This window comes from Micrasema longulum, unplaced genomic scaffold (genome assembly GCF_059751315.1).
Source record: "Micrasema longulum isolate JH-2025_06_02 unplaced genomic scaffold, ASM5975131v1 h1tg000176l, whole genome shotgun sequence".
Lineage (NCBI taxonomy): Eukaryota > Metazoa > Arthropoda > Insecta > Trichoptera > Brachycentridae > Micrasema > Micrasema longulum.
Window position 1 is genome coordinate 83,182 of NW_028277381.1, and position 16,838 is coordinate 100,019.

General features: G+C 32.2%; 1 protein-coding gene across 1 annotated transcript in view; it reads left to right on the forward strand.

The window, feature by feature from the left end:
- The window catches only part of vg (transcription factor vestigial), a 117,922-nt gene that overhangs the window by 80,984 nt on the left and 20,100 nt on the right, over window positions 1–16,838 (forward strand). The window contains exons 4-6 of the mRNA XM_088242896.1: window positions 3,579–3,774; window positions 4,393–4,521; window positions 4,598–4,683. Of these exons, the coding sequence (XP_088099022.1) occupies window positions 3,579–3,774; window positions 4,393–4,521; window positions 4,598–4,683 (411 nt within the window). The remainder of the gene's footprint in view (window positions 1–3,578; window positions 3,775–4,392; window positions 4,522–4,597; window positions 4,684–16,838) is intronic.

Sequence of the window (16,838 nt, forward strand, 5' to 3'; positions counted from 1 at the left end):
TATCTCGTTGAATTAAAGTATTTGACAATGCGAAGCAAGAAATCTAATGTTTTAATGGTTTTGTTTGTTATGTTGTTAATATGATTAACAAAATCTAGTTTAACATCAAACGCGTGTCTTCTATTTCGCTCACCTATTCGAACAGTATGTCATTTATGGTGTATTCGAATATAATCGGTTTTTCCATCAGAAACTAATTGACTTAAACTTGCTAATGTTTAAAATAAATTTTCTATGCACTAATTATTCAGTTTATTTAAGTGTAGTCACGACTTACCGATTTGTTTGGTTTGATTTCCATTTTGAATATGAATTATAAACATATTATTATCTTTTAATTAATTATTTTTTGTCTTAACCGAAGTAAAAATGTTTGAAACAATCACAAAAGTTCATTTGTTTGTACTAACTTTTATTTCAAGTCGGAACATAATTATAAAATCAATGATACATAATATATCGTCGTTGTACATCAATATGGGCTATGTGACTCGGAGCACATTCTGAGAAAATCGATAAAAACGATTAAAAATAAAAAACTTAACTGAAAATAACACTTCTGTGTATAGACGAAGTAGGAAAAATACAGTGTTTTTCAATTAGTAATATATTTTTTTAAAATATTAATTACTTTATGCCAAAAAGTCGCATATTTATGATTTTCTCAGAATGTGCTCCGAGTCACAAGGCCCATATTTGATGTGTAACGACGATATGTAACGATTTAATTAAATGTATTATAATCTAAAACTAATCATTGGATACATTCCACCATCCCTCGTATATGTGAAACATTTAACAAGAATTTCAAAAGTCTTGATATATTTAACACTCAATATAATAGGTACAGAAGAAAACTAATAGGCTTAATTCACAATAACAGAAGATATACGTTTTGTATTTTTTCCTCTTTATTTGTCGTCATCAAATCAAATGCAATTTTCCCCTCCTACTTTCTTTCATTCATCCTTCACCACTCCTCATCAATTTCCGTCTTTTCTTTCCCTCTATCTCCTTGTTTTGTCCATATTTATTTTATTTCAATATGTAGTCTATTTATTAATTATTTAGTTTAAACCGCGGTTGCTTTATTTTAGCATAATTAATTTGTTTATTTACATACATGCAGTTTATTACACATTATTTGAGACAAAAGTCCCAACTCCATGGGATTAAAGTTTTTAGTGAATACATGTTATTGGATTACAGACCCTACTATTTTGATATATTTTCATTTTTTATAGTTTATATTTATAACCATTTAACCCGTACATATGTTTGTATTTAAAAATAAATACAATTTTAAAAATAATACAGTACCTACCTTTTATAAATAAAATAAAATAATAAAGTTAAAAGCATAACTAATTAAAAATAATAATAAAAATACGTATATAGTTTATTTCCACTTTTATTTATAATTATTATTTATTTTTTTTACCGGTGACCGGGTTTCGTCGTAACCGACATTGTCAGACTGGTGTAGTTAAAAATAATAAGTGGTTACCAACTCGTACTTATCTAATAAATTATTTTATCAAACTAATGAAACAGATTGATAAAAAGATCAAATAAAATAAGCGGGAGTGGTCCTCTAATCATTAATGATTTAGTTTTAAAATTATAAGGAAATTTCGTTCTTCAGTTTTGACCGCATGTTTAATACAACAAATGGAAGAGCAAGCATTCCAACTTTGTTTTTTGGCAATTCATCCCATGAAGGATGATTTCTCATTCCAAAAATTCATTTTTCATTAGGTAATCAGCTCTTTTACTTCACAAAAGTCAACAGATGTTGAAGAGTTGAGGAAATGTGGATGTTTAAACATTCGGTGAATGTTACACAGTGTGTAATTAAATTGTCGCAAACACAGTGGCAAATTAAACCAGCTAACTACAGGTCATAAGCCATGGAAATGCCTAGACTTCCATATGCGTCTTAAAAATGTTTTCCTTTCTTGTTGCAATGAATGAAAGGCAGCGCGTTAAAGTTTATTACATTGCCTATAGACATGTATCTACTAATCGTAGTCGGTACTCGCTCGCAGCACGTTTTATTATTCAAGAAGCTTCTAATGAAATAAGGGAGGAACATATTCGCTCTATACTGCCCTGCTAAGCCTAAATGTCTTAACTGAAAAAAAATGTTAGGCGTTTTTTTTGTAATGGATATTTTATAGCTGCACATATTTACTAAATAAAAAATCCATTTCTGATTCTCAAATATGAGATATTCTCTCTTAAAAAAATAATAATGAAATCAAATCGGCAAAGCACAAAACAGTTATCTAATTAAAAATTTGCAATTCAGCGGATACGACTTTTAATGTGAGCAGGGCTGTATGGCCACTCGTATTTCTGATCGATAGAAAGTGCTCTGCTACTCTGTTTTATTTTCTATAGAGGCAGGTAATGCTTATTAATGAGATGCCCCTTCTTTATTTACAATTTAAATCACGATTGAAATGTCACAATCTAAATGTTAGAGTTGTTCCGTTCTCCTTCTCCTTTTCACCCTTTAACCTCTCTTCAAAGTATAGTGTAATTTTTATGGTTAATTTTTGTTGTTTTATTTTTGAAAAAAATTATATGTGTAATCTTTTTAGTCAATTTTTGTTTTCAATTGTAATATAAAATTGTATTTTGTTAAAATATGTCCAGGTACTTGTAATTTTCTCAAACTGAACAGTTTGGGGAGGTAGGAAGAAATTTCCTTTAAGCAATATGCCCGCCCTTATATGTTTATAAATTGTACATATATGTATATAAAGTGTAAAAATAAAATAAATAATTCTTATTTTTTAAATATTTTATTTTGTTAGATTATTCAACAAAGATTCATACTAAAAAACATACAATTTAAAAGCATTCGTTGATACAATTTTACATGCATATATATCTTCAATTATAGAATTACACAAAATAGATTTATATATTAAGATGTAATACATATTTAAAATAGGTTGTACATGAGTAACTATTAAATAAAATTTATTACCAAGAGATGATTCGCAAAAGCTGAGAAAGTATCATGAAAAATGACAATTTTATTGTTTCGGCAGTATATATTATATTCCCGACACATGCGGGCCATTGGTGTGTGGTATGTAGCAATACTCGAAAACAAAAGCAGTTTAGCAAATAAATAGGTATTTCGTTAAAATAAAGATGCAAATTATGTATCAAATATTGGGTTTTTCTATTGAAATTTCATGGTGGAATTGGATTTTGATTGTAAGAACCAATCTTTATTTAGTTTTTTTCAATCTAATTGATAAAATTTTCGCGAGTCACAATTTTCAAAGGAGAAATCAAAGTTGAAAAATTTAAGAAAAGCAATATTCTTAATCTAATTGTAATATGTAAATGAAAAGAAATCATCATGGATAGTAGCGTGATTGCATTGTAAAAAAAATCTCAAAAATACAATATAATATAAAGGTTCCATTAAGCGTTTAAAAACAGTTTTTATAGTGGCATATTTTAACGAATTATCAGTATTTTTAGGTAAAAATTAAATAATATCCGTAATATGAACATGAACCCAAAAACACTGAAAATATCTTTTTATTTTTCAGAATCATCCCCCATGTCCTCCCGAAACTTTCCTCCCTCGTTCTGGAACAGCCAGTACCAGCCCGCACCCACGGCCTCCGAGCTGTACGCGGACCCTTACCACGCGCACGCCGCGCACGCTGCGCACGCCGCGCACGCCGCGCACGACCCCTGGGCCTCGCACTACCAGCAGTATACCGCCGCTGCACACCACCATAGGTAAATTAGCATTTAAATTTAGCTAGGTCAACTTAATCTCCGTAAAGTAAATGCATTTCAAAATCATATTTAAATAAACTTACAAGAGGCATTACATTTTGAGAAACATTTACTGAAAGAGTTTCAGTTTAGTGAATGTTATTCATGAATATTATTCAACCTCTAGGTATTAAGACGCAAGTATAAGTTATACCAATAGTGATTTTAAGAGGAACTTTTAGATGTTCAATTGGGTACAATACTCACGTTTTTATTGACTTACCATACATGAAAGAATCGAATTAAATTATGTAAGAGTAATTTTAGGTGCACGGTACCCAGAAAACTATAATTCTGGGAATCCGAACTATTTCCATAGGTACGAAATAAGTATTAAAATAAACATTATTTAGAAATACAGATACCTACTATGCATTCGAATGTTCATGTGTTTAAGTAAACATACAAATTTTGTTTGCGTTAGTAGACGCACTAGAATATTTTATTTGAAAACGTTGTCACTCACACATAAGCAATGGTTTATTAAATATTTGAATGAACCAGACCTACTCTAATACCCCTTTTATGTATCTTAATATTTCAGTTCCGGTGTGGTTAAACGAGTTTTTATATTTTTAGGGCTGTTCACGAATACCACCACCACCACAACACGATGGCGCAGTACGGAGGGTTGTTACTTCCTACCAGACTACCTCACCACGCCCAGTACAAGCCCCCGGTAGACTGGTCAGCATCGCACACCTCCAGGTAGGACTCCGACCGCCGAGCGCTACAAGCGCCGCATGACTCCGAGTACAGACAATAACAGCGCGTCACGTTGCAGGTTACACGAGCAGGCCAGCGGCGCGCACCACGGCCACGCGCATGCGCTGGACGCCGCTGCGTACTCCGGCTACCCCTCCATGGCTGGTAAGATATTCTCCATTGCTGTCATTAATTTCCCCCATAAACTTCCCTATTCCTTCGTGCCATTTCATGCGACGCGTGACACGACGCCATCGTTTAGAGTTCAGATGGAACCCCCACTTAAATAACTACATGAAACCCATGTACGCACCCCGTTACGAGTACATACCTGAGAGCACAACCTTTTTCGTGTGAACTGATGAAAAATACAGCGCTGTGTGTGAAATAGAAATATAATCCGGAAAGAGTGTTTCCGACTCGATGGCTAGGTGAAAATTCTGATACAGGAAATCGATTGCAGATAAGACCGCCTCGTAATGTAATAGTTAGATAGTTCGCCCACCAAATTTGAGGTCCCGGGTTCAGGTTCCTTTGAAGCAGGGGCGAACCATGTATATAAGCGATTATGCGCAGCTTACCATTATGTTTGACTATCCATAATAATGTTTTACTGTAACTTTATTTACAGAAAAACAAACAGATAATTAGTATTTCTTATGAATTATTGCCACCATTTGTATTTTTCAGCAAATACAAATAAAAATATTAATAAAGTGCGCCCAGCGCCAGCAATGAGCCAGAGAAATAGCCGATTACTCCAGCTTATTTCTTCATACAAATAAGTGCACTATATTTTGAACATTTTAAACCCAGTGGCAGGATTTCTCTCCAAGAGTAAACTTGCAGATTACACAAATTCTTTAAAGATTCTAGATTTGGAAAACAGTATTTCTTAACTTATTTTTTAAGGACTATTTTCTTTGAGATCTTTTGACATATGACTCGCAGCACATGTGGCGCTCGACGCGGTCGTTTTTGGCATTGTTAATTTCTGGAACAAATCGGCCAGTTGACATTTCAATCGTAATGAGAATACCTAATACTAACTGAATTAATTGGGCTATTTTTCATAAACTTTTATATGAGTTATGTGTTAAATTAATGGATAATATGGCTACACAATATAATATATCACAAAGTTACGTCGTTTGAGTTGATTTCATGGATGAGAGTTTTTGAATCACACAGAATCACAGAAAAAATAGCAATTTATTGTTTAATTATAATATATAATTACATTTTATTATGTACCTACTATGTTGATACAAATAAATTATATTTTTTTATAGCTTACCTGTAAATAAAATCACCGTTCGCCGTTCATAGCAGTTATGAAAGTCAATATGTAATATGGATTCTGAAAGGTGGTTTTACACTTTAATATTTCATTGTTCCTGGACTGGCGCCTGAAGCGTGAGACTGTTTAGCGTACGTTTGTGTAACGGGTCATCAATATATTCAAATCAATTCAATTCAATTCAATAATTTATTTTAAATATAACATATACATTACAAACATATATTCAATACGTAAAAATTATAAAAAATTCTATATTTGGTTTACAAGTGCAGTAACCTATGCACCATCTGGTGCGGATAGGGACATAATGACGATAAGGAGCAGAATATATCAGACAATTGTTTGGAAAATCAAGCTCAATAGTCCATTTGAATAACATATCTGTTTACACAATATTATTTTTGGTATGTGTATATATATTTACATATTTATACACACACAATTCTGGGTTTTATCCCAAGGGGGAGTAGGTATATTTTTATTTATATCACTACAGAGATGGGTAGAATTTTTGTTTCAAGATTATGGATATTCGAGCGTTTACAGGGCTTATGACCTGTCATAGGTTGGGTTCAAGTGGCCACTTTAAATTGCAGAGTCATCTGCAGGCGATTACTAGTAATTAATTTAACTCGGATAGAGTCTTAGCTACATAAATAAAGTAATTTGCTTTAATACTTAACCTCAATATCAAATACATAGATGGCGCTCCAAACGCGCTAGCGAAAGCTTTCCTTGTTTCATGACATATATACAAAAACCAAAAATGTCACCGATATGGATATTCGCTAATAAACGGAATGGGGAATGTTGTAGTATCTACATAAAAGTGGCCACTTGAACCCAACCTATGACAGGTCATAAGCCCTGTAAACACTCGAATATCCATAATCTTGAAACAAAAATTCTACCCATCTCTGTAGTGATATAAATAAAAACATATCTGTTAGAGTTGTGGCTTAGTGTTTTTTTATTAAATATTTTTTTATTACATATATATATGTATATATATTTTTTTCTTTTAGAATATACAAATAAGAATGGAACGAAATTCGACCTCTGCGGTACTTTGGAAGTTGAAGAGTGCGGGCAAAGATTGTAAATTAATTCAATATTGTGACCTGTGAATTATTACAAAAAAGGATATCAGCTAAATAAAGATAAAAAAAGAGGTACCCAATTTTCGAAAAAAGCAAGGGTGCCTGTAAAAAAAAAAAAAAAAGAAATAAAATCAAATAAAAATAAAATAAATAAAATTTTCAATGAGATTCCTAAGCCGATCTTAAAAGAAAATGTTGACAAAACTTTTAAGAAAAAAAAAGTAAATGACTCATATGTAACAAGGCTTTATATTGATTATTTTTTAAAGTTAAAAGTCATCTATTTAAATTTTTGTAACTAAATTTCGTGATAAAAATACGTATGCATTTAGTTCTTAATAATGTTCATATAACTTTTTAAATTTATAGTGTTTCTTTGACTTTTTTCTTTGTAAAGGAAAATTAAGAAACCTGCTAACAAGCCGGTTTCGCGGTTTAGTGGGTTTTATTATTTTTCCTTTTTTATTTTCTGTTGAGCCTTCTTAAATAAAACAAAATACAAAAAAAAAAACGCTTAAACCGTTACAAGGAATTTTCATAAATGTTAAATAAATAGTAATCAAAATATATTAAATATTTTTTTAATTCATTACGGATGCAGCAAGATCGATGGTGAGAATGAATAATTAAAGTGACAGTAAAGTTTACGCAGGAATGTATAACAATGACGTACTACGGAATTGTGAATTCAGGTTAGAATAAATATTGAAGTCAGCCAACTGACATTCCAACCACTTCAAAAATCAATTCCAACAGCGGCAAGTTTTTACTTGCTGAATGCAGGAATTCGTTCGGTAGCAGCTATCTTCAAAAACGCAGAAATGTGTAGTATAGGCAAACATACGGGGCCTTACTTATAAACCTGGCATAAAGTTACGACTAGGCATAATGGTAAAATACGGATGAGAATAGAAAATGAAAAACTTAATGAAGTCACTGAAATTAAATATATAGGTGTAATGTTGGATTCAAAACTTACATTTCACCAAAACGCTAAGATGGTAATAAATAAGATTGCAGAAAAAATTATCAATTTCGGGAAGGATCAGAAGATTTATTGATAAGGACTCTTGCAAAACTATTTACAAAGCAATTATTGAACCACACGTTAACAACTGTAGTAGCATTTTATTTTTATCAAACAAAGAAAACATAGATAAACTAACTGTATTACAAAATAAAGCCTTCAGAATGATTTTGAAAAAAAAACACATACACGAGGGTAAAGTCGATGGTAAATGAAATGAAATTATTAACATATAAACAAAGAATATTTTACAATACAATGATATTTGTTCATAAAATTATAAACTCTAATAAAAAAACAGAATTTTGGAAAAAAATTGATCGGAACCAGCATGAACACGATCACAATACTAGAGAAAAGAACAAAATTAGACTTCCATTTAGGAAAAAGGCAAAGTCACAAAATTCAATTTTATTTAAAGCAATTAAAAAGTATTACGAAATGGAAAAAAATATTTATGAAGAAAAAAAGATATCAAAATTCAAAATAATGGTCAAGACATATGTGATAAACAATTTATAAAATAACTATATTTGCAATGTTATTATTAGAACACACATAACAATATGTATGATATGTGTGCCCTAGTTTAAGATTTAAATAAATAAATAAATACCATCCGTATTCGATTACTATAATAATCTTTATTTTACCAATATTCCTAGGCGTAACTTTATACCATTTTTATAAGCAAGGCCCTTATAACTACTAGAAATAGATAGCTGCTATTATATTTTTTCTACCTACTAACCATGACTGAGTACCTATCTGAGTGCAAAAATATGCTGAAGTCTAAGGTTTTTTTTATGTTAATTTGGCATTTACGATAGTCATAATACTTGTATTGTTTTATTATTTTGTTTTTCTTAACTCCATTTGTTTTAATGTCTCCAGCGAACGCGAAATTTTGCATGGGTATTTTTTATCAGATTTTCATAAAACAATAGGCCTACACGAATGATTTTTTCTTGTTTGATGAACCCATTAATTCACATTTTATTACAGTAGTTAAGTAGACAAAAATGTTTTTATTACAATTCGATTCTTGCTAAAAATAAAATCCGTCTCATGCCTACTTTTTGATCATCATCATTACCTTTCCGCACTTAATGGTGCATAGGGCACTGCATTGTTACACCAAGTATCTTCATCATTGTTTATACATGAAGGTAAGAGGATCAGTCTTAAACCTCAAGTACCTATCAGCCCAGGGACTATTAAATATTCTAGTCTGGAAGAATAATTTCAAATAAATATTTCAAATTAACCATGTCGGGAATCGAACCCGACACCTCTTGCATTGTAGGCTAACGCGCTGACCATTACACCACGAGGCCAGCTTTTTAGATAGGTAGGTATTGCTATTTGTATTCGTTCTATCTGAAAATAATATGTGTACGTAGGTTGGTAGGTAGATACTCAGGGACATGTCGATACTTTTGATAATAAGAGTATATAAATAGTGGCTATTATATTATATAACTTACATCACTAAAATCGATATTTCTAAAAAAAAATCGGTTTTAAAACAAATTTGTATAAAGATCATATGTGGACATTAAAGCAACGGGAAATTCAAATAATCTAAAATCTGAATATAAAAACAAATAAGTATCTAGTTAAGGCACGAAATAGAAAAACAAGGTACCTACTACCTACTTTCTATTTATAGTGTGGGCGAAGCCAATGGCGTAAAGTATTTAAATATTTAAAAAAATAAGTTATCTACGCTAAGAAAAACAAGTAAAGTTTAGTGTGAAAAGAGTATTATTTCTACAAGGTGGCGCAAAGTTATAACCGAAGTTCTTTGGCTGTATTTTTTTTTGAATGAAAAAAATGGTTCTGCTTTTGAATTATGTTTATTTGATGTCTTAATTTTTTTTCCATTAAGTCAAGAAAATGATATCAGCCAAGTGGCCGCCGCCAGAATTGACGACCATGCGGGCATTTTCCATCACTCCTTCCAGAACTTCCGGCGATAGTTTCTCGTATTCTTGACGAACGTTCTCTTTGAGAGCTTCAAGAGTCTGAAGCTAGTTGACATAAACCCATGACTTCAAGTAACCCTACAAAAAAAAAAAAAAACTGGAACGGTTAAATCTGGCGATCTTGCCGGCCAGTGCAAATCGCCAAAACGAGAGATTAGGCTACCCGGAAAAGCAGCCCTCAGAATATTGGTTGTGGCTAGTGTAGTTTGCGCCGTTGCTTCATTTTGTTGAAACCACATGTTTCCAATCCCAATTCATCTAATTGAGGAAAGAGAAAGTCATTGAGCATGTCTCTGTAGCGTTTGTCGTTCAAAGTTGTCGTTCGGCTCGCAGCGTTTTAGAAAAATTAGACACGATGACGCTCCTAGCGTAAACATCACATCATGCATTAGCTTTGAGCAGGTGTAATGGTTCTTCGCAGGTTGAACGAGGATTTTCAGTGTCCCAGAAGCAGTAATTTTGCTTTTCTACATACCCATAGAGATGGAAATGGGCCTCGTTGCTAATGTCGATTTTCGATAAAAAATTGTCTTCCTCGTGGTTGAGATTTTGGATGACTCGAGTGTAGGTTACACGCACTTGGTGGTCAACAGCTAGCAGCTGATTCATTGTTTGCTCTTTGTAAGGGAACATCTTCAAGGCTTTTACCAAGATTCTCTGTAAATACCGCCTATTGATGCTCAATTGTGCGGCACGTCGTCTAGTCGATATTCCGAGGTCCTCTGCGATATTTTCAGCCACAGCCACGATATTCTCAGGATATGGCTGCTTCGGGGCCGGCCAGACCTGGCAGCATTATGTGTTGTGCCACACTCTTCTAGGCAAGCGGCTAAACGCCGTAGTGTTTGCCCGGTTGGTGTCAGACGACCGAGAGATCGGCGCCTAAATTCTCGCTGCACCAACATCACCGACGAATTATTCCGCAAAAAGATCGATACAATTTTTTCACGTTCTTGAAGAGTATATAAATAAAATAAGTACGCATGCATAAATTTGCAGCCCATCGATACCTCTGAAAACCAATAAATGTCTAAAAATTACATCAAATTGTGGTCAATTTATGGTTTCCACGATGATTAATAGATAATTAAAATACATAAATCAAATCAAATCTAGGCAAACTATTTATGTAACTTCCTATTTATGTATTTATTCGTATGTGCTTGAACAGTTCAATATATGTAGTATTTAGTAAATGCCTTTATTTTCATCCTAAACTTGTTTTAAGTTGTAAATTTCAGTTTAATAAATTTAATTGATGACATCGCAACACGTTTCTTTTTTTAGTAATACAAAATAGACTTTTTTACATTATGAATTTTGGATTAAAAGAATACACCATCTACATAATATTATAATATATCTTTAAATGTGTGCAAACGTTAAAATTGAGTTTTAAATATTAGGCCTTACTTATTAGATTTCCTTATACAAGGTTTATATTAAGAAATAACTATGCCCGGCTTAACTATTTACAACCGGTATAAAAAAAAGCTTACTTATAAAAATATTTATTACCCAGAATAACAATTCACAGGTTATTTCCTGCTTATTTTTTTTAAACAGTTAACACTGATATGTGCGCGTGCGCAGTAACTTTTATAACAACACAAACAAACGTCAAAGTCAAATCGAGACGACTGTAAGTGTAATTGAGAATAAACACGGAGAAAACAGTTAGAAAAAGAAATCAAAATTAGGAAGAAGAGGATAGATTAAAAAGAATTCTATAATTTGTTGGTGTTTCTTTTTTTCATCACAATTAATTAAAACACATACACACATATAACATTTCAGATATTATTTTTAATAAATATTGAAAATCACTTGAATCGCACTGAGAAGGTCGCAGGACTTCGAAATTGTTAAAATGAAAAAAAAACTGATCAACTATCCTTTTTGATTACCGAAAAATATGACTTTTGACAGATCGCGCGCTTATTCTAGCGTTATACCATATAATGTGCAGGTATAAGTTTCTATGGTCGCTATCCCAGATTTAAACCGAGTTTAATTCTATGCGAGGTTTATAAGTAATAGGTTTATATTTATATATTTATAAGTTAAGGTTTATATGCACAGAACTCTCCTCTGATTCGCTTGACGCGTAATTATTTTTTTTTTTTCAATTTAACTGCAGTAAACTCCCTTTTAAAACCAAAATTAAAAATCTATTATTTGAAAAAAAATATGTTTCTTTATAAAAAAAATATATTTTTACATTATAAATTTAAGTTGTTTCTATTCACTCATATCAAACACACACCCACCCTGTCCCTAAACCTACCCTCACACCCATATACAATCACACACATATTTACATACCTACCAAAACCACACTCCACTTTTTTACACACGCATCCTCACACAAAAAAAATACTCGCACACATGTACTTTTATGAATTATATCTATCTGAACTGGATTTTTGTAATTGTATTTATGTGGAAAACTGATTTGGCTTTATTTTATGTTTTTTTTTATAATGTTGTGTATATTTTTTTGTATTGCTGTTGTTTTTCTGAATAAACAAAATAAAAAAATAATCGTTTTTGCTATACCATCATTATTCTACCACTATTCTCAAGCTTAACTTTATACCCGATTTATAAGTAAGGCCCATTATGTACACACCTAAATTCTTACATTGTAAATGAACTTCAACGCCAGAGCCCTAACGTAAGACGGGGTGTTACTGAAAACAAAAGGTTATTAATTTATTCAGTTAACTACAAAAAACGGATTAGACTGTTGGATTTACATATTTTTTTTTTTTAAAGATATGTAAATTATTTTCCAAAGGATTTCGTAAATATGATTTTTCCGTTACGCATCACGGCGCGTTGCGGTTGGAAACAAAGGGTCACTTTTTACAGTCTGCAGTCTGCACTGACTAAACTAACCGGTACTGGTGGACTTTTATAAGCTGGCGCGTGCGCTATACTTACACATACGCATTGTGTAGTATCTGTGAATAAGCCCATGGTATGACATCGCACGGCATACGCATTATGAAAATAATCTCTGTCTCTCTCACGCTCAGACGCGCTCATGAGCGTGATATAGACAACTGTTGCTTTATTATTTTCTAATGATATAGTAATACAGTATACAAAGGATGCTTCTGCGTTCGTCTGAATTTCGCTGCGATTCTTAATAGTAAAAATATAATAATACATACGATTTGAAGTTATGGATTAAAAACACTGGTTTATAAATATGTAGGTATTTTCATTTAATCAAATCATGAATAGGTCGATTAGTGTAGTGTTGTGATGGCGCTATCGCAAAACTTACACAAAAACATTTTTAATGTACAGAAAACTTTTTTTAAAAATCTAGATATTACATAATGTTTTTAAAAATCTCCTTTGGATTAGAGCAGAAAAAAACAATTACTTAAGAAAATATAATTTATTTACGAGTATTTATTTTTAAACAAGTATGTATTCATCATAATAATAATTAATATAATGTAATTAAAATGCGCAGTTCAAATTATGTCGGAGAAAATATGTATACACACTTATTGATAAACAATAAATCTTGTTATTTATATACTTAAAACAATCTTCACAATTTCGCATTCTAGTTCTAGAGTAATTGACTATAAAAAAAACCATTTTTTCAAATGTAAATTGCCCCTTGTCCTTGGAAGAACTGTAATTAGTAAAATGCAACATTTGAAAAAATTATTTGAAAAATATAAAATAACGAAACAAAGTATTTTATTAAATTAACATTACATTTTTTTAACCCATAGTGAGTTTTCTGAACGCGCCGGCTTAAATTAAATCACCAGTACCTCGTACTAGCAGTGGCTGCCCAGCGCCACATTTTCGGGTGCTCTCTCTCCACATTTTTGTTTCTGCTGTCTGTCGTGGTTCGATTCCGCGACTAAAATTGACCCGAACCGAATGGGAATGCGTGTCCAGAAAAATCCACATATATTCAACTCTTAGTGCATTTTTACTCCGTGGTTGTTAGACATAATAAAGCCCGATGGTCTAGAGAAATCCTGAATTGTGGAACACACAAAAAAAAGCAATATTAAGTTGCCGGCACAGATTTACTATACTTACGAAACAGCGATTGTAGCTAGGTTTTTTTTTTTTTTTTAGAAAAAATAAATATTTGGGTTCTTACGATTTACACAAATATTTAATTTTGAAAGCCATTTTCAACGAGCTGTAAATAACTCACTATTGGAAAATGGAATCAAGTTGGGGTAGAGTGGGATTCGAACCACAGACCTTTGGTCCGTGAGTCCGAGACACTAGCCACAGGACCACAACCAGATTTCAGTAGCTCAAGCACATTTCTTACGAAACTCGATAAAACCCGTTTCTAGAAATAGGTTAAATCTGTGATTTACCTAACTGAGGGCATTGGAAGCAAAGATAGCAACCTCCAAAAATATTTTTTTTTAGTTATGATGTAATTCTGGAGATTAAAATCTTATTTTTATAAAAATCATGAGTTGAGTTGTAAATGTAGTTTAAAATCATACTTCTGATGGTTTGAAAATAGTTATTGGAAGTAAACATAGCAATATCCATCAACCATTTTATTCGACCAATGACCGACTTGAGATTTAAATTTTCAAAATGGCCGTGCTATACAAATATTAAGAAAGTTTTTTGAATTCGTGTTTCTATTAAAGCTAATTCATCTTAAAGTTGAAGTTCAGTGAAAATAACATTTCTAACATTAATACTCTCTTTGTTTTGTTTTTGTTAGTTTTCTCGAAAACACCAAAACGGGAGTTTGCCATCTTGGCTTCAAATGCCCACAACTATTTTTTGACTTTGATGAACCCTACATGTTTCCATTCGCAACAACGAATAAAACGGTTCTTATAGAAGAAACAAAGGAATAATTTAATTTGATTCTCGTGGTTTAATTTTATTTTCAATAAATTGATACAGATAGATTAGGTAGTACCTACCTTCCTACGCAAAGCGAGAGAATGCTGATCGTCAGAACAAAGTGAGATAATATGTGAGCACCGTATCCTCCAACATTTTTATATGTACTGCTTTGGAAGTTTTCATTCAAAATAAAATGTTCCGAACTCGAATGATTTTAATCACACGTTATTTGTATGTTTTATTTTCTAACAATTAGCCAAATGTGTCTGTAGGTAATATTTACAAACCTGTTACTCATACAACCGTTCGCATTAATAGCATACATTGGTTTTGTGATCTCTGTTTTTTATTATCTGAATAAAATAGAGGTGTTAATTAGTTTTTGTAAGTCTGATTAAAAGCATATCGATATGTGGCATTATTATTGGGTATTTGAGTCATCTGTATTAATTTTTTTTTTTTTAATAAAATACGATCAATAATTAAGAACGACCATCAATTAAAGGACATACCAAAGCCCACCAAAAGATACTTACGCCTATTAGAATGTATCGAAGGATAAAGTGATCTGTACCGGATCCCCCAATCTTTTTCGAACTAATTTGCTGTGGTTCTAGTGACATTATTATTCCGCTCGTCCTACAAACTGCTACATAACTGCCAACCGAGTCACTCCACCTCCCCACATTAGCAGGCACCAGGTAGTGGTTAGTTCCCCGTGGTCCCAAGCGCTGGGTAGGCTAACGAGAACAGGATGGAGAGCGTTTGATTTTATTTTTATTAGGTTTGCAGCTTTGAATACTAAACGGTGATCCCGCGCCTCGCTTTGTGCTAATTCCGACCTTTTTGTCAAGAGTCTCTGCCGCGAAATGTCCATCTTCCAATGACGATAGCCTGATAAAAACGTATTTTTGTTGTAAATAGCTTTAAGTTGCTAATTTAACGGTATTAGAGAGCAGCGGAATAATATTACGATTTTACAGTCCCCGATTGTGTCATTAACACCTGCACCACAGCAGGTTGCTAGTTCTGGATTCATCACATTAAAGTTCATCTTTACACCAATTTGCCCATACTGAACTACCTATATAAAACTAACACGAACATTGGAAATCGACCATCCGAAAATGGTGCCTACCTGCGTATGGTTATACTTGAAACTTATGCTTCGCGTACATCATCTATTTACATACTCTATGGAACTCTTTGTCAATAATGTGAGAGCCTAATAGAAAAGTATGAATCAGGGCGTTGCGCACCTAATCATTTTTTGTTCGTAGGTAAATAAAATTTAAACGTGATTTTTTGTTACCCCGAGCTGAAAATCATATTCGAATTAAATTATATTATTCACACCTACTAATAATTATGTACCCTTAAACATTTTTCCAAGATCAAACACGAAATTCCAGTACCTATCTTATGTTTCAACTACCTTTAAGATTATTTTTGTTTCTCAGAAGCAGACGGATGCATTTGGTGAAAAGACATTTCGATTTTCGTATCCAATTTATGATCTTGTCCATTGATTTTGAAGAAATGTCTCATAATGAAAGAATCAATGTATTAAGATACTGAAAATACAAATCAATGCTATAAATTATCAGAAATTACTTAGTGAAAGTAGATTCTTTAGGCTTGTTTTGAACATTTGATGTTTGGATTTGCATCCGTCTGCCTCTGAGGTACAAATTTATTTACTAGAATTTTTAAAGATTTCGCTCGATGTATACATATTTCTTTTGTGGTGTGTGTATCTAGTATTTAAAAAAGCCGATTAAATAACTTGATAAAGTTAAAATATGATTTTACCATACAAGTTATGGATCTATATGTTTAGTGTGTGGAATTGATGAACATAATATTACATAGACTACGCTACTTCGAAAATTGCACTGGGTATGCTCTCTGCAGAGGGTCTAATACAAACTCGTTGGCTTATTTATTTATATATATGCCCAATTGGCACTTTTAAGGACATATTTATACATTGAAAATTATTATAAAGGAACGTAGAAAGACACAATGGTATT